This window comes from Ursus maritimus, unplaced genomic scaffold, assembly GCF_017311325.1.
Source record: "Ursus maritimus isolate PB19 unplaced genomic scaffold, ASM1731132v1 scaffold_15, whole genome shotgun sequence".
NCBI classification, from domain to species: domain Eukaryota; kingdom Metazoa; phylum Chordata; class Mammalia; order Carnivora; family Ursidae; genus Ursus; species Ursus maritimus.
In genome coordinates, this window is record NW_024423897.1 from 15,643,771 (window position 1) to 15,662,800 (window position 19,030).

General features: G+C 40.5%; 1 protein-coding gene across 5 annotated transcripts in view; it reads left to right on the forward strand.

Moving 5' to 3' along the window:
- Positions 1 to 19,030, forward strand: part of EBF1 (EBF transcription factor 1) — a 389,762-nt gene that overhangs the window by 299,436 nt on the left and 71,296 nt on the right. For all 5 annotated transcript variants that reach the window (XM_040630353.1, XM_040630354.1, XM_040630355.1 and 2 more), the window contains one exon: positions 10,973 to 11,099. In XM_040630353.1, the coding sequence (XP_040486287.1) occupies positions 10,973 to 11,099 (127 nt within the window). The remainder of the gene's footprint in view (positions 1 to 10,972; positions 11,100 to 19,030) is intronic.

The window sequence follows — 19,030 nt, forward strand, 5'->3', positions numbered from 1 at the left end:
TCTTGTCTTTCTTATGCCATTCCTTTTTCCACAATGTTTTTCCCTCCTCTCTGTGCCCAAATTCTTCTGCCCTTTAAGATCCAGTAAAATGCCACTTTTGTCAGTGAAATCTTCCCTTACAGTTTAGATATTGAATATTTCCCTTCATCCTAAATTCCTACATGGTCTTATCTGTACCATATTACGTTCCTTATAACTTTCTATCTTTCATTATTATGATTTAAGGGGATGTTCTCTCAGGCAGGATCCATGCTAAATTCAGCTCAGTCTCCCAGTGTTTAGCATAGATCCTTACATGTACAAATTTATACAAAATAACGTTGAATGACACTACCCCTTCCATCCTTCCAAGAAATGCTCCTTATTAGCAACTGTTGTATTCCATGATGCTTCAAAGTGTCAGTACCAGATAGATTGCAGTTAAGTTTTTGTTAATGTATGTGTGATTAGGTAGTTTATAGATATATTTATTGTGCAATAAGGGTGCACATAATTACCTTAGTGTGAATCTGTTGGTTGTGGTGAGGATTAAGTAATAATAAAACTAGCACTTTCTAGGTGATTGATACCAGCGAGACCTTCTCCTAAACTCATTATAGGCATTATGTCAATTAATCCTTAGATTAATTAGATAGCCAGCCTCCTCCCCCTATCCCACCTTCTTCTCAGGTAATGAAACGGAATGCCAGAGAGGTCGAGTGACTTTCCAAAGGTTCCACAGCTGGTAATTTGCAAAGCTTGGACTTGAACCAAAATCTCTGTGACTCCAGAGCCATCTCTTCGCCATCTAATAAGAATGTAGTAAAACCTCACTTATCCAGAGAAACTGTTATATAACCTCAACTCTCAGGGGGAAAAAAAAAAAGTAAATATAGAAAATGACAGACTTTGGGGTAACCAGAACAGTAATTTTTAACAAACGGTCATATCTGTTTTCCCAGGTCATAGCAAATCAGAAAGAGCAAACTAGAGGCAGGTTGTTAGAAGCAGGCTCAGTGACAGCAGAAATGACAGCTTAATGTCAAGGGCAGAAATGGAAAACCTAAAAAGCAGACGCGGAACTATATTACTGTGTGGCACGTTAATGACTGTTCATAATGACAGTGGCCCTGAGTCATCAAGACAGAGATGGCAATTATATTCAATATATTCTCTCTAAAACAGCAAGATGTGTGTAATGCATCCTCAAAAGACTCCCAGTGAAGGCAGCTGTCGTGGCACGGTATTAAAAGGGGTTTGGCTCTGGTTTTCTGTGCACTTCCTGAAGGGACATGTTAAATGAGGAATTACCGATATACGTGCAAGTATCAGTGTATAGAGTATGCAAATGTGAACTATGCCACACACACAAAATGTTCACATGCATCTCTGTTTAGTACCTTGTAGCTTTGATATCCTTTTCCTGGAACTTGGAAAGACCTTAAAAGTATTTTGTTGAAAGGTGAGTTCATTCCCTGCTAACCCATCTATCAATCTTTTGGCTTTTGTATTTTCCCTTCCTAATTCCATAGACAAAGATTCTGCCTTGCAAACCACCAGCTTTGATAACAAACATTTAGTCTCTTCCATAAACCTGTCTGGCTTTGCTTTTTCTTTTATATTTTAATTTTCAAACAAACAAGCAGCGACCCAGGACCCTAAGCCAGACTCGAGCAGGGAATGATGTTCCTTCTTAACTGAATTTAGAAAAACAAACCTTGAGAAAGAGCTCATTGTGCAGTTTCAAACCACAGGGGCTGGCGTTACTGGTGTCCAGTCCTCTCCTTCTGGAATACTCTGGACCTCAGGAACTCACCAAAGCTTTTCCAGCTCCCAGATGGTCAGGATGGGATCCAGTCTTTAATGAAGCCCAGTTGGCACAAGATTTACATCCTGGGAAAAAGCTAGAGAAAGTTTATTTAAAAAATAAATTACTGAAAAATAAATAAATAAATCAACCCACAAAACCAAAGGTAGTCGAAGTATAATGTATTTATGTTAGCCTTTTTTCTCCCAAATCTGTTATTTTGAAATATGATCTTGTTGCTGTTTTGTTTTGTACAATTAACTGCATTGATTTAGGGATCTGTTTAGTTTCTTGGTCAGAAGAATTGGGTAGTATATTTTTGTGAATGCTTAATGAGGATACCAGGAAGCTTGAAGTTTTTTTTGGGAGGGGGTAAAAGTAAACAGATTTTTTTTTTAACAAAAAGTTTTTTGAGTGGAGTGGTATTGATTATTTCTTTTTTGCAGATTCACAAGTGACTTTATTGACTCTTTATCAAAAATTATTAGTGGTAGTTAATAGCATTACGGTATTTATTCACTCAGTGTTTTCAGCAAGTATTTATTGAGTGCCTACTGCTTCCCAGGCACTGTTAAAACTGAAAACATAATAGTGAAAACAAAAAAGACGAAGTTCATATCCTCACAGGGCTTATATTCTCGTTGGGGTTGCAGACAATAAACAGGAAAATATATCTACATCTCTCTACTGTGTGTCTGTGTCTATACCTACATATGAGGGGGAAATTTCAGGCAGTGTAAAGGAATTCTGTGACCATTCAAAAGCTTAGGTTTTAAAACCTTTATTTAACTCAATTCCCGAGATTTTAGTTTCAAGTCTCCTCTGACTTTCGTACATAAAGTTTATCTTTGCGAATTCACGTGACCCAACATATTTTGTTAAACATTGGTTTAAAGTTATTTTCTTGAAAGGACAAAAGGAAACCAGAATGTTTGTGAAACAGTAAATGCCTCCACTGGCTTTCTCTCACGTTCTCTGAGAAATCATATACTGCCTTGGAGACAGGCAATTCTCGGGAATGAGAACATCTGTGTTACGAAACTCGGAGAACTCTGATTAGGGAACAACCAGAATGCACTGAGGGACTCAGGAGAAGAGGAGGCGTCCGCTGATTTATGTTGTATCCACTTCAGGGGATAGAGATGTAAGAGGAAGGTTCAGCCGGTACAGTCGCCACGAATGTACACTTTTCATATTTCAACTTCCTTTAGGAACTCCTGAAAATAATAGTTTTTAAACACCATGTTTAACTACAGAAAGATGCATGTTCCTGAGTGGAGGAAAAATAAGTGTGCTTATTTGGTCACTACTACTGTGGTGTCTCTTTAAAAATCGTTAGTCAATTTGGTTTTGAAGCTTTAATTATGCTTTTATGTTACAGTTTTCTTATTTAAATGTCTGCTTCATGTCCATCACTCAGCACCCCCTGCCTATCTCAAAAGAGATGGATATTATTATCCTAATTGAGGAGGAGGGAGAATGCTGTGAGAATTATTAATACATAAATTAAAAAATTAATCTGGAAAGTGCTTTAGGGCCCCTAGAGGAGCTCTACCCAAACACCAAGCATATTTAACATTATTATAAGCACTCCCACAGAGCAGATAGGCCAGTGCAGTGTGAGATGAGTAAACTGAGGCACAGAGAGGGACAGTGGGTGGCTGGGCCAGTGTATGTTAGAACCCAGACCCTTGGGTGGGTGACAGCTAACGACTGCTGCACCAGAGCCCACTTGAGGCTTTTTCTGGTCTTGAGTGTTAATTATTTCTCCATTGAAGAAACTTCCTTCCTTTTCACCCCTTCTCTTTAAGTCTTTGCTTGTTTGGACTGTGTGTGTGTATGTGTGTGTTGAAAGTGATGAAGGCTAAAACATGAAACCCTAAGGCTAGTAAGGAAAACTCGCTAGTGTGCTTTCTAGTAATCCCAGTTATTTTTTTGGCTTTGTGGCTTGGAACTTCAAGTTGCATTTATTTCTTATAGTCCCATTGGTTAGAAAACACACATAAAGGCTTATCTTGGAATTGCTTTTTTGTTTTGCCGAGAAATAATTCTCAGCTAGCATCTCAACAATGGAAAGGGCTGTTTCGAGTACCTGCTGTGCTCCCAGAACCTTTAAGGGTGTAGAAGCTGAGGACCCGTTCTATCCCGTCAACAGTGGAGACAGGTTGCAAAGTACACGGAACAGCAGTTACGGAAAAACCATGAACAGCAGTCAGGAGGGACAGCTGTGGTTGTACAATGGTGGCCGTCAGTCAGACAGACTTGCCACTTTTTGATCATGTTCCTTAACTTGCCTGAGACTCATTTTCCACATCTGTGAGCCAGCTGATGCCCATCCCTGTCCCTAATGCTGCAGGACAGAATCACTGACGGAGTCTCGCACAGCACTTGGCAACATAGTTAGATGACAACAAAAGGCCACTGTTGCAGAAGCCACCATCGAGGCCCCCACTGTCCACCATTTAGCATGAACTAGAGTACTACTGGCTCTCCGAGAAGAAAGTCATTCTGAAGACTTGCCCTTTTTACCCACAATTCTGCAACATGTTTCTGTTAACATTTTTAGATACTAGGTACTCTCCTTTACCTCCCACGCGGGGCTCAATTTTGATCCTGCGAAAGGATTTTATAAAAACTATTTAGAGAATTACCCTCTCCCAGGCCCTCCTTCTGGGCTTCCAGAATTTGCAAACTGCCTCTTTGGCGGTTTGCATCCACCTCCCTGCATCCCTCACCATCCTCCCTTCCTGGTCTATCCACAGAGGAGCTCCCCTTTCCTGTTTCTCGTACTCCTGTGGAGCATGGGCCCCATCTGTCCCCCCCCCCCATGTCTGCACTCCATCTCTCACCACGAGCGTGCCTCACCTGGCCGGCCAGCGCAGGACCCTTCTGCTCTTGTGCTCTGAGTCTGGAAAAGAGAAAATGCTCACGCCAGCAGCTCGGAGGGAGTGTGATCCCTGCTGTCACATGTCCTTGGTGTGTTGGCAGCCTCTCCTGGGGCCTTGTAGAGACCATGTGTATCTTTTCATCAGAATGCCACCCTTAAAAATCATTTCTTCTGATTATAATATCAATGCATTCTTATTGTTGAGAAGCTAGAGCATTCAAAGGGGTATGCAGAGGAAAGTAAAATTGCCCATAGCTGTACAATCTAGTGGTAACTACTCTTGACACTTTGATGATTTTCCTGTTAGTCTTTTTTCCATGCAGATACATATCTGATTCTTATATAATTAAATGAAGTACATATTGCACAAAACTGATGTTCTACACTTGATCTTTCGTAAAATTTTTCTCATAATAAAAGTAATACCCGCCTGTGTACAAATTTATTTATTCCAGAACTGTTTATGTGATTATTTCCTGTGCAAGCAGACGCGCGCACGCACGCGCACACACACACACACACACACATGAGGAGAAAGGGAGAGAGAGAGAGAAGGTGAATCAATCACATATCATGTCATCCATCCAGAAATCAACAGTTAACGTTTAGCATTGTTCTTTTGTGGGCTATTCTCTTAGTATTACTTTCTTAACCTTTTTTTCTTTCCTTTATTTCTTCTTATTCCTTCTCACAGGAGTCACAGACCTTTAGACATCCTTTTCTCTTTTCCCACTTAGCTGAAATCTGAGCAGAGGTCTCATGCAGGGACCTGAGTGCTGAGCCAGTTGGATAATTCATTTTAAGAGTGATTTAATTAGGGAATGAGAGTTAAATATTATCAGATTGGGAACAGTGAACTCTTATGGATAGGTATTACTATGCCTAATGGAGTCAAACCTTTTGTAGAATTCTGGGTAAGTATTTATTCCAGAAATATTTTGGAAATATTCTGTATGTAGAGCATTAAGTTAAATACTTTAAAGGATACAAATATGAATTAGGCCCCGTCACTGATCTCAGAAACTCTCGAATGAGAGAAAAATGTGTAGGAAAATCTTTATGGCACAGAGCAAAACAGGATGTTAAGTGTTACCGAATAAATGTCATAATTACATACATTCTTACAAAAGTGCAGGTAACTCTGACTTTTAAGATCAGGTAAAACTTATTGGAAGAGAGAGTACATGGTCTCAAAGAACACATAGAGTCTCAGGAGGGGAATGTGTAGGCAAGAAATGACATGAACAAAGCAAAGATGTTAGGCAAGGCTGTGGTGTTTTCATGTATCCACATGCCCTACTCTCCAGAACGGAGAAACGCAAAGTGGGAAGCAGAACTGGAAAGGGAGGTGGGCTGTCAGGCCGTGGAGCACCCTGAATGTTGTGCCGAGGAGTTTGGATTATGTGCTGGATGTAAAGAGGGCACTCGAGGGTTTGAGTAGGCGACGACACGATGAGGTCGTATTGGAAGAGAATTCTGGCAGATAAAGTAGAGGGAGAGAGACACCATTTCAAAGGCAGATGCACTATTGTAATTCTCAGAGTAGGAAATGGTAGCAACCTGAATAGAAAAAAGCGATAAAGCAAAAAGCCAGTGGAGGTCGGTGAAGGAAAAATCCGAATGACTAAGAGAAAAACTGAAGGGAGGAAGAATAAAGATGATCCTATTTTGGGTGATTCAAAGGCTACCATTCCCTTAACTGAGAGCGGGAGCATTGGAGCAAAAAAATACCTTTATACGTAGTAAGATGATAAATTTAGCTTGGGTCATGTTGGGATCGAGGCAGCAATTAGACATGTTCAGGGAGATTCTGTTACTCTGTTGCTAATAAAAGTTTGGTGCATGGCCAAAGAGATCAAAGCTACAGGTGTAGATTTGGAAGTCAGTCTAACTGAGGTGGTTGAGCCAATGAGTCAACTCAAGAAATGTTAGGCAAGTAAAACAAGAAGAAAATATGGAACAAAATTTGTAAAATTTCAACAATAGGTTGGCAGAAAGGAAAAGTTGGCAAATGAGGAAAACAGGAAGCAACGAATAAGAGAACTCTGGAAAATCCTTATTTACAAACAGAAGATACTGGTTTTCTTCCTAGTGTTTTCAAAACAAGATTTGTTAAACTCGTTTGACCCTCAGCTTTTCTCATCTGGAATACATATCCTGCAAAGATGGGCTTTAAAAGATAGTGAATGTGAAAGTGCTTTGGTAAACCAACAGACATGCAAGTCTTCGGCCTTATAATTAGTGTCACAGAAGTGAAGAAAGTAGAGACTTCCAACAAGGGAGAAAGTAATGTCAGATGCTACAGTTTCATAAGAATATTTATTTTTAGCTCAACTAGTTTGGCTTGTGATTTAAGGAGGTTAAGTCAAGAGTGAATCTGTTCTTTAATCACTTAACACAGCATTTCCCAGAGTGTGGAGCATGTGTCTCTGGTGGGACACATGGACACAGGACAGAACTTTGAGTTTGACACAGACATCAGGCAGAACTGAATCACATAGTGAGAAAGTTGTTTGTTCATCTTTTAATCCTTCAGATTTATGTTAAGGGAGTAAGTCTCAGTTGGGGCAAATAAGTCTGTAGCATCTAACACTAGCTAGTGTCCCCTTTCAGTAAACCCCTTTGGGTTGTGAGCATTATTTAGTTAGAATTTAACAACATCATATTAACTTTAAAATTACATCTGTACTGCCTTCTTATTTGGCAGGAATTCCAGTTTTCCAGTTGAGAGAGTGATATAAAGTTTCCTTTAAAAATAAGTTATTTTAAACAAAAAAAGTAATTGATTTTTAAAATATTAAGTACATAATTGTATAGGTGGTAAACAGGTACGACAAAACTGAAAAAGTGGTATTCCAGTAAGGGGAGTTTGGAAATTTTAGATTTACCAAAGCCATTCCTCCTTCTGTTGCTTGGAGTGGTTACCTCAGTTCAATCAGGTTAGAATGATGTGCGAAATTACCCATCCTGGGACAGTGGTGGGGTGGTGGTGATTGTCCTGGGTTCTAGATTTCCAGATGTAGACCCTGTTCTTCCCTTAAGATATTGGGTCAATTTGTGAAGCCGGTAGATTTTTCTAGAATTTTGTGTCTTCAGAAGTTAAAATGAGAGGGTTAGTTTTAAATGATTACTAGAGTTCCTTCCAGCAATAAAGTCTATGATTCTTTGAGTGATTAGTAAATAAGCCTATGATTTCAAATTGATAGAAGTTAAAAAAAAATGTTTTTCCTCTGTGAGGCATCAATATCATACATCAATGCCAGAGGCTGTTTCCAGACTAACATCCATGGCGAGGAAAACATCAACAAATTCATTCTTTAATGATAATTCATATTCTACCTCATTTGTGAAGGATAGTTATTTCAAGAAGGAATCTCTGCTTTAGTTAAGGCGATTGATTAGAACTGAAAGTGAAATCGTAAATGAAAATCTGTTCAATTTCCTGAGCCTACTGCTTTATGCCAATACCCCACTCTTCAGTCAGTAGTTTCCTGCAGTCCTGTATAATCAATTCAGAAGCCCATGAATTCTGTTACTTGGTGTAGCAGCTCATAGGTAATAAGTCCTTATACGTAAGAAGATGTTTCTATTCATCTATTTACTAATATCTTTCCACCTTGTAAATTTTATTTCCCCTGAAAAGGAAGGCAGGTGAAGTATTTTCTAACTGGCTGAAAGTTCTCCTAAGTGTTGGTGTGAATTAGTGTAACTCTACATCCCATGTAACTCTTAAAAATGGAAGCATACCACCTATTTGGAATCTAACAATATGGTGACTTCCATCGTCAAAAATATAGCCAGGGACCAGGCAGCAAATGCAAAAAGGGTATGGAATGGGGATAGAAAAAAACACCCACACCCATCTTGGGATCCGAAAAATTTGAGTTTATGACTTCCTTTAGAAAGTTTCCATATGAACAAAAGTTCTTCCAATGATTAGGTAGGAAGTGTTTGTCCCCGTCATTCTTTGAATTGCATCGGTGTCACATTTTGCTCTAACTTGCGCTAACAAGAGTTATCTTTGTGCAGGCAACTTAGCCATTTTAGGATAGTGTTTTCACATCTGGAAAAAAAGGGATAATAATAACAAAAACAATAATTTGGTCATTGAGCTGACCAGATTAGTGTCTGTATGTAAATTCCTCCGCAACATAGTAGATACTTCCTAGGTACTCACCAAGCGTTAATTCCCAACTTCGCAAAAACACTTTGACCAGCTGATACTAAACACACGCTTGATTTTGGAAGATCATCTTTGACTGCCCTTCAGAGCCTCTTTCCTTCTTCTGTTCTCTCTACAACAGTAAACTTGATTTCCCAGTTTTGATGCTTACATTTTAGAAGCACAGATTAGAAGGCACAAAGGACACCAGGAGAAAAAAGACAAGAAACTGAACAAAATAGAAATAACTTAAAAATTATAGTTATCTAAGGCCATTTAGTGCAGGGGAAAACAGCCCCTCATATCTCAGTAGTCACTGAGCAGACTTATCTGTGTTATAGGAAGATATACTAAGGAGTATTCCAAATGATGGTCTTGATTCATCAAGGTGAAATGAAAATATATATACTTTGCTTATTTAAGGAAAAAATACAAGGATTTTGGAAGAAATTAAATATGAAAAGGACAAAATTTTAAGCAAATACTTTTTTGTGTGCTTTTCTGGTTGAAACTTGAGCCATCCCAAACACTCAGCCATGGAGATGAACTCAGTCTCCGGGGGTGCCACGTAAGCATGATCTTACTGAAATAGCTTTCGTGGGTCTCCAGCAAATAAGCGAGGGCTCTGCACATTCTACAGAAAGGGACGGCATTTCTAATGTTAAGTTAAAATGGCTTTTATGCAGATGGCCTTCGCTTTATGTTTAAAGAGCATTTGACAGAAATTACCTGTGGACTTTCACTGTAGCAACTTTCTCAGATTCTTTTCCCTGGGACTTGGTGTTAGGATGGTTTACCCGGGTGGGCCCCAAGGGCTGACACCTTGTTTCTCATGGTGTCACCTGTGGTTCTTTCACAGAGCCCCCTTGGGCAAAACATTTGAATTGGGGGGCGCCTGGGTAGCGCAGTCGTTAGACGTCTGCCTTCAGCTCAGGGCGTGATCCCGGCGTTCCGGGATCGAGTCCCACATCGGGCTCCTCCGCTGGGAGCCTGCTTCTTCCTCTCCCACTCCCCCTGCTGTGTTCCCTCTCTCTCTGGCTGTCTCTCTGTCACATAAATAAATAAAATCTTTTTTAAAAAAAAAACATTTGAATTGGATCTGGTTTGCACATCACAAAAAAAAAAAAAAGAAAAGAAAAGAGTTTTCTAAGTTATCCTCATTAAGTTAGTACAAACCCACGTGCTAATCCATTGTATACTGACTCAGTGCCACAAATTTGAATTAAATGAATCTGATAGGAGTCAAGAAGTGGGCAATTGCAGATGCCATAGAGAGAGATGGTGTAGAATCCAGCACCGTCAGAGGTCAACCAGTCAAATACCAGGGCTGGATTTTTCAAAGAACCAGATAATGCCAGTTTTACGACCATTAATAACATTTCAGTTATATAAACAAAGATAAGAGTAATAAAATATAAATTCTGCTTCTCAGTGTAATCTGATTGCCAGCAGGGTTCAGAAATGAACTTTCTCACTGTGCACGTGGCATTGCATAATGGACCAGCGATCATACTGCAGCCCCCTCCCCAACCTTCCATTTCCCTTTTATGGACAGTCCTTAGTTCTGCCAGATCTCTAAGCTATTCCGGGGAGGCAGTTTCTTTGGTTTCCCCCTTTAAAGCTCTTTGATTGTGCCTCTGGTAGTTAATGCACCAAATGGTCTTTAGGGGTATTTCATACGTGTGCTCTGCAGCTAATCAGAGCGCCTTGGCCCACTGATTTCCTACTTCTGTGTTTTCCACATGTTCAAGGGCTCAGTTCAAACACCAGGACCACCAACTTCTGGAGAGGCATGGTAGAGCTCAGCTCTGATTTGGGTGTCTGCCTCAAACAGAGATTTTCCAAAGGATATCCTGTAGTGGATGAATCATTCCATTAGGCCAGGTTCACTTTTCAAACCAGGAAGCAGAGTGCCTGCTGTGTAGGGAAACTCAGATAAAGTTGTTGTGGCCGTGCTCAGAGTGCTTGTAAATATTGCTGTCAGTGTCTTTGATACGGGTTCCATCAAGATAGTATGTAAACACTGACAGGTTAATTATGTGTTTTAAAGCTATGTTTATTGAGAGCTGATGGGAAGGCTGTGAAATGAGCCCTTTACATATCGCAGTGACAGTTTTCTCCCCAATGTCTTCCCCAGCTGATTACTCCTCATGCCATCCGTGTGCAGACTCCTCCTCGGCACATCCCTGGTGTTGTAGAAGTGACATTGTCCTACAAATCAAAGCAGTTCTGCAAAGGGACACCGGGAAGATTCATTTACACAGGTAAGAACCGCTGCAGATGGTGGACGCAGAGCTTGTCCTTGGCCTTGCGGATGTTTTATTTTATCTATATGTCTACATGTGCATTTTATTTTAAAATCTAGTTTCTACGACCCTCTTTCTTTGTCCATTTCACCATATGTATGACCAAATGACTTGCTGTTGTTATTATCATCACCATCATCATTATTTAAGAATTCATCTGGGTGTCCGTGTTGAATGAGAGGATGAGTAGAAATAATTGGTCAGATACCCAAAGAAGCAGCCTGAGAAATAAGGAAAGGGGGAAGAAGTGCTAGACAATTCGGAGTCTCTCCGGATGTTAAGCCATCTGTGTTGGGGTTTATCTGCTTTATGGAGTAAGGATGTGCTTTAATGAACAGTACAACTTTCTCCTCGCCTGGTCATAGCTAGAGAATCGGTAGTTTCCTATTTCATTCTCGGTTGGTATTTTCTTCTCCCGTAAACTGTGTTTTACCCTCCCAACACAGCCTTGGCACACAGACCTGTCTCGTGGTAAGAAGCTAGGGTTGCAGAGTGAAGGCGAATTGACCACCCATCAGATGGAGAGAACCAGGCAGGTTCCCTGTGGAAATGCAAGTACGCAGCCTAAGTGTCCAATGTGTACTCGAGGAGATCCTCACTCAGATTGTAATGTGCTCACCAAACACCCACGGATCTTTCTATAATTCAGATTCCGATTCAATAGCTCTGGGTGGGACCTGAGACTCTGCCTTTCTAACAAGCTCCCAGGTGAGACTGATGATCTCGGTCCACGGACCACGCTGGGAGTAGTGACGTTCTAGGCCCTCTGCTTACTGCCTGTCATCCCTGGGTAACTGTCTCCAGGAACTTGTCCCCCGTTTCCTTCTTCATTCAGTAGAGGACCGTGAGGCCTGACTAAGTATAGAGCCTTAGCTGCTTTCACACAAAGAAGCTCCGGAGCCGTGAAGACATAATTCTGTTAACACATCCTAATTATAACCATACAATTAAATGGACAAATTGTATTTTGCTGTGACATTTTACCTGAAAGCATCTCTCCTTTTGTACTTTAATACTAGGAACAAAACCAACCATGCTTGTTAGTCTCAATTTCTCTCTGTGTGTGTCTCTCTCTCCTTCTCTCTCAAAATTATAAAAACAATTAATGCATCCTGACCCTTGGAAATGCCTCCCAGCCCTTTAAACAAAATGCAGGTTTGGTGCCTGCCTGACGATTAGTTTTAGTTAATTGAAAATTATAGGATTGACCCAAGAGGAAAATTTTGTTTGCACTCCAATCACTTTTACAAATTAAGGAAAATTACCACAATTTTGTTTAGCTAAAGGTTTCACACTGAGTTCAAGAAATTAGCTCAGCCATCCCAACAAAGTCAGCACTTTGTTAGCGAGCACTTGAAAAAATAATAGTCTATCTGGAGTTTTGTGGTGTATACAAACGAAGCATAGAGAAAGCTATGATGCTTTCTAGAACTAGGCCAAGTGTTTTTAATTAGGCTCATTGGTTCAGCGTAAGTTTTGAAGAACAATCAAACTAGCAGATTAGCTGTTTCTTTTAAAGCTAGGATTTCTTGCCATTCATTTTTCCCATGAGAACTTCCACATAGCACTATTTTTTTTTTTTTTTACAAGACTCATTATGGGCTGCAGGAAAAGGACCAATTGAAACTTCTGATACTGTAACATTCCCCACCATCATTCCGATGGATGGGAGTTTTTCACAATGTTCCTCACTGAACTCGGTGTTCTGGAACATATTACAAAACCACAGAGGCCAAATGTTTTCTCTGAGGAGTTTGGACTCTGTTTTTGGCCAAAAACATTTAGGCCTTGCTGGCTGCTTATTTACTCTGCTATTAAGAACAAGAAAAAGGAGAAGAAAAAGAAGAAGAAGAAAATGCCTGTGTGGTGGGAGGTACAAGAGGCAATCAGGCATGATTCCGCTTTGGTGACAACATCCCTGCCCATTAATGGTTCCATTTTGTGGTCAGGTCTCATTTAGAAGAAATTATTTTTAATCAGTGTTCAACAAAATATCCCCTTGAGCCACCTGGCCATAAAAGTTAAAAAAAAAAAATCATCCCCACTAAATTACTTAAGTTCTCAAAAGAAAATAGCTAGGGACCCATTATGATTTGGAATTTTTTTTAACCATTAAAAAAATTGGCATCAATTTAAGAAATCACATCTTAGAAAACGTGTATCATAGAGGAATTAGGATCAAAGATAAAAGCGGCAGATTTGCAAGTCTAGCAAAGTAGTTAGGGCTAAGAGAGAGAAATCCTGGGTGTGCACGCATGTGTGTAAGTGTGCGGGAAATTTAAAGTCTGAAAAAAAATGCTTCTGCTGATCTTGCCTTAAACTGTGGGAAATAGACAAGAAGGCATAGTCTTTTAAGTGTTCTAGGAGAGCGTGGAACTTCTCTCGGTGTTGGAGAAAGAAAAGTTTGAAGAAATTAGCACAGAAACCTCTCCACTGACAGAGCTGGCTGTTGGCTTGCTGTGACATTACATCATTTCTAACAAAGGGGAGTCTCTGTTAATTGGTGAACTAACGACACCTGGCCTCTTGATACAGCATTAAATGCCCCTACCTAGGGTCACTTGTTTCTGACTGGGGCTCCTGATTTACTCAGTTTGCCCCTGTGCTTATCACCACTTACCAACCAAGGCAGAGATAGGTCATAAAACCTTTCTGTTCTTTATATTCAAACAACCACTCAGGCCATTGTAAACGTGCAGTCATTCTTTTCTGTCTGCCCACAGAAGCTCCCACTTCATTTTCTTTAACTTCCATAGCATTTCAAGATGTGAAGCTTGATTTTCTGGTCGGGCTGAGCCAACCTCCTGTTCCTTAGTGGAATGTCACTTGGAATTTTTCCCTTTAAAAAAAGAGGGGGAAATATCTGAGGACTGAAAACTCACAATCCCAACTTAAGCATTGTTGCAGTTTTCTGAGTGTGTGAGGGAGTTTGGGTGTGTATTATGTGGAAGTCTCTAAAAATCCATAATTGTTTAAAAAAAAAAAAACCGAGACAGGAACAGCATGGCCTAATTTATGCAAATAAAGGCAGACTTTTTGGGGAGGAAGGAAAGAATTTGACTAAACACAGATTGCCTGCAAGCTGGCCCCACTTGTAAGGAGTGGGAACTCTGCTCTCCATCATCGATTCTTCAGATCAGGGACACAGGAGAAATTCTTAGCCACCAGATGTGCGGGCCTGTGTTCGCCCAATCAGTAAGGGAGCAAAGTGAATTCCAACTTGATCAGGACAAGTAGTACTTCCCAGATTTTACTTATTGTATCCAGTTATTCTAATGTAAATTCGGGGCAAAGCGGACTTCAAATTATAAATAATGTTACCTGATTGAAGGAAACAAAACCCCTTGCTAATGACAGGACTGTTTTCGAAAAGCCTCTCCTGGTGTGTCTGGTCCATCAGTCCTACAGGAAGTAAATCCATCATAAACCTCCACAGCCATGGAAAGAGTTCTCCCCAATACCTTTGTTCTTCTCCCAGCTTGTTTTCCTGCTCTTGTCACATCTTTCAGCGACTTGGATCCTTTAGAATTGTAATCTCTCCCGCTAAGCTTTAAGTAACCTTGGGAGCTGATAAAGTACTCGAAGGAGGCTTTAGATGCTTCTTCAAAGTTCTAGAATTGGTTTCCCTGATAAGAAGGGGCCAAATCCAGTTTTACGTCATCGCAGTTCTTCTCCACTGGAAAGGTTGCTAACTTTGGAGAAACTGACTGGGAGATCAGCCGCCAGGACGGCATCTGACTAGCTCAGATGTGCCCAGAGGGCCATGGACTGCCTACTCGCCCTCCAGCTGGTGAAAGCCCCGGTGAATGACCGCGTCACAGCTCAGATTGTGGTTAGGCCCACTTCTCAGATCATTCTATCGCCAGGTTCCACTGTTCTAAGGATTTTTCACCAAATGCCCTTGTGGAAAAACTAACTCACATTTCTGTATGTTAGTCTCAGAATTAACTTTGAAACGAAAATTCTTCCTGGAAATGCTTTCTGTATGTACCTCATCCCCAAACAGCTTTGCATGTAGGAGGGGCTGCCTTGGCTGAATGTGCTCTGTGGGACATGAAGACACGTACCATGTCTTTCAAGTTTTCCTTTTTTCTCCCTATTCCTTTTGTTTTCTCCTCCTTCCCTTTTTCTTCCTCTACCCTTCCTCCACTTTTCTTTTCTCCTCCCATTCTTTCCTCTCTCACTCCCAAGGAGACAATATGACCTAGTGATTAAGGGTTGGGTTCAAGAGGCGATGGGTGTAGATGGAATGCTCAGCTCTACCACTTACTATAGAGGTTATTTTGGGGACATCACGTGATGGCTCTGAACCACAGTCGCCTATTTTTTACAAGGGAATAATCCCTTGCCGGGATTTGTTTTAGTATCAGGGAAATATATGTAAAGCACTTTTCATGGGCTAGGATGAACACCAGCCAAATACTAGTAGTTTCCATTAATAAATGATGGCCATTATTATTATTCATTAATTCATTCACTTGTTGCTGAATCCCTACCATAGCGTAGGGACATAAATATTTTACGTGTGTTGTTTATCTTCACCATCATTTCCTAGAGGTCTAAGAAATGTCCTTTAGGATTTTTAGTAACAAAACTGTAGACATCCATAAATAAAAGAAACAAGTAACACCAATCAACCACAAATAAAAAAAAGTAAAGTATGAATAAGGTAGCAAGAAAAAGAGATTTATAAATACTAATGTAACAATTTTGATATAACAAATACCTTCTAAAGAATAGCCTCAAATAATAAATATTTTAATAAGGCAACCCTGATTTATAAAGTTCTCTGGTGTTGATTTTTCAGGAAAAACACACACCTGTCTCCTTGTTTCCATTCAAATTTCAGCCCTTCCTCTGGAGGCCATAGTAATGTGGGTATAGTCCATCACCAGCCTCTTCAACAAAGGTGTCTAGGTCATAATCACTTCAAGTCCAGGTTCAAAAGTTTCAAGGCCAGAAGGCTCTGTTTCCAGTTCTTGAAAACCTCGTCTACAAATGAAGGCTGCCACCCTGGGGATAAACAAAGTCATCAGTTGTAAGGGAAAGTGAAGAGTTCGTACCTAATGAATTTCATGTTCGTGAGCCTCTTCTTACACTAATTCATTGTCAGGTTAGGCTTCTGAAAAGCCACTGTCATAGCATTAACCTGTATAGAAAGCTTCCCCTTTTACCTACTGTATGTGAGATGTGGCCCAACCCCTATGCTTGGCCAACTTCACGGCTCCCTGTGCACTCAGCTTCACTCAAACCAGTCTCCTCATTAGGCCTCAAGCTCACTTCATATGTAGCAATTCTGGACATGGTAATTCCCCCATAAGATCAGCCTCAAACTCTGCTTCCGCTCTGAACTGTTTTCTAGCCACTTTAGTATGGTGGGCAGAGCACTGGGCTGAGAACAAGGAGGCCTGGTAGCCCCAGCTCTGCTGCTAACTGGCTGTGAGATGTGGGACACATTGATTCCATGGTCCACATTCTAGTTTCTTCAGTGTAAAATGAGCCAGTTGCACTAGGCGACTTTGATGTTCCCTATGGCTCATCTTGATTGACTAGAAGAGTTTATATCCTTGGATCTCTTTTGTTGTATGTGCTTAGGCCGTTCATTTATCATTCATTACCTTATGCCTTTAGATCTCTTGTTCTGTTCTTAGGTACACAAATCACAAAAAGTCCACAAGCTCTATAAGGAAAGACCTATCCTTCCCTGATCTTATACTATTTTGTACATGGTGTTGAAGCAACTTGACTCAGTATCTTACTTGCAATAGATGTTCTCTAATAATTGATTGACATATTGCCCAGGATCAATGGGTCCTCATTGATTTTTGTGCTCTGGATGACATGGAATGTAAATAAGAGCTGTTAATTAAGAATCTATTCCCTCTCACTTGAAGTTTTACACGGAGGAGAACACAGTAGTGGGGTTTCTGTTAAAGAAAATATGGGTTGTATCTGTATCATACCTATTTTTCATTTTTCTCTCATGTAAAATAGGAATCATTTAATAGATTCCTATATCCAGAAGTAAATGGATCAATATAGATAATGCAGTGCTGATCATGCCTGGTACAGTGTGAGTGCTCCCTAAAAATAACTCAAAAAGAGAGAAGCAGATAATAAGAACGTTTTTTTTCGAAAATCATTAGAGCAAATTTTGGTTGGTATTAAATATGTGTCACCTTTCATCATGATTAAAGAAATTGTTTCTTTCTAGTCAGTAGAGTAGGAATCAAAAGATCTGGGTTCTAATTATTACTACTTCCTTTTGTTCAGTCATTCAGCTTATAAATATCTGTGGATTGCCTGCTCTATTCTAGGCAATGTTCTAAACCAGTTTGGGCAATATTCTAAAACAGCGTTGAGCAAAACAAGACATGGTTCCTGTTCTCATTGATCTTATGGTCTACAAGGGAATGTAAATGTTCATAAGTTTACTATTTCCAATTTTGTGAGTGTCCAAAAAGATAGGAACTGAGTTCCAATAAGCATATAAAAAGTAGCCCAACAGGTCAGTTAGAGATATTTTTCCTCAGGAAAAGATGAGCTGAGGTTTGAAAGATGATGAAGAGTTAACCTGGAAATAGGTGGAGAGTGGGAGAAGGGTGGGGTTGGGGAAAGAGAATGAGCGTTCCAGCATAAAGGATGTGTAAGAAGGCATTGAATGGAAGCAAATGTGGCATCTTGGAAGGCTGGAAAAATTCTGGTGAGGCTGCAAAATTAAGAGAGGAGGATGGTGACAAAGAATGCTGGAGAAGTGGGCAGGGACAAGCTTGTGCAAAGTCTTATAAGCCATGGGGAGGGGTTTAGTTGTTATCTTAAGAAAAATAGGCAGTCCTTGAAGTGTCAGAAAGGACAATGGACCTGACTAGATTCGCATTTTGGGGGGAAAAAAAAGAAAGCAAATATCTGGCTGGATGGCGCATAGAAACCCAGAGTGGATATTGGAAGACCTGTGCGGAGGTCATTGCAGTAGTCTGGGAGGGAGATTTGGCGACTTTGATTCAAGTGGTAAAGGGTGGAGATGGAATAAAGTGAGAGAATTCAAGAGGTATAGAAGAGGAAATAGGCAGGACCTGGAGATGGGCTGGACACAGGGGTGAGGGAGAGAGAGGGCTTAAGGTTACCAGGCCTTTGGCTTCTTCAGCCTAATGGATGAAGGGGCCATTTCTCCTCTGGGCACCCCAGGGTCTTGTGAGTATCAGTGAAGGAAAGAACGGGCATGAAAATGTTCTGCCAAGGGTAATGTTCTACACATATGTTAATTGTTCGGAAGACAGGCCTAAGCAAACTCAGGAAGAATCAGGGAAAGGAAGGTAAGAGAGTGTTTTCTCTTCTATCAGATTGTTTTCACTTAGGATTCAGCCGAGAGAGGCCTGTGTAATGAACACTTGACTAGCAGTTCTGCCTTAGCGGTGTCCTAATTGGAAAAGATTCAAGAAGAAAGAAAAATTAACAGGCTGCTCCTGTCCACATGTCTTGAATATTACTCCAAATGAGCCATTTACACACAAAGAAAAGAATTCAAGGCAGAGAGAATATTTATTCTTTTTGCTTTTGCGATCCAAAGGGCAAATCCCAAGCCTCTTCTCTGCTGAAGGGAGTTTTTTCACAAAACGTGATTGCTCCTGATCTGATGCGCGTTGATGTGACTGGTGATCCCGACCCCCCTGGCGTTTGTAAAGTTAAACACTCTCGGTGCCATGACGGGGACAAGAGCAACAAGACTCACTAAAAGTACCCATTGTACTTCGGTGACATCTATAAAATGAAAACCGTTTCTGCAAAGAATAAAGCTGGTCTGAAGGAAGCATATTATTTTGCATATTTTATGTACATGCTTTCCAAGAAATATGACCTTTATTTCCTATTTGGAGTGGAGCATAATCAGG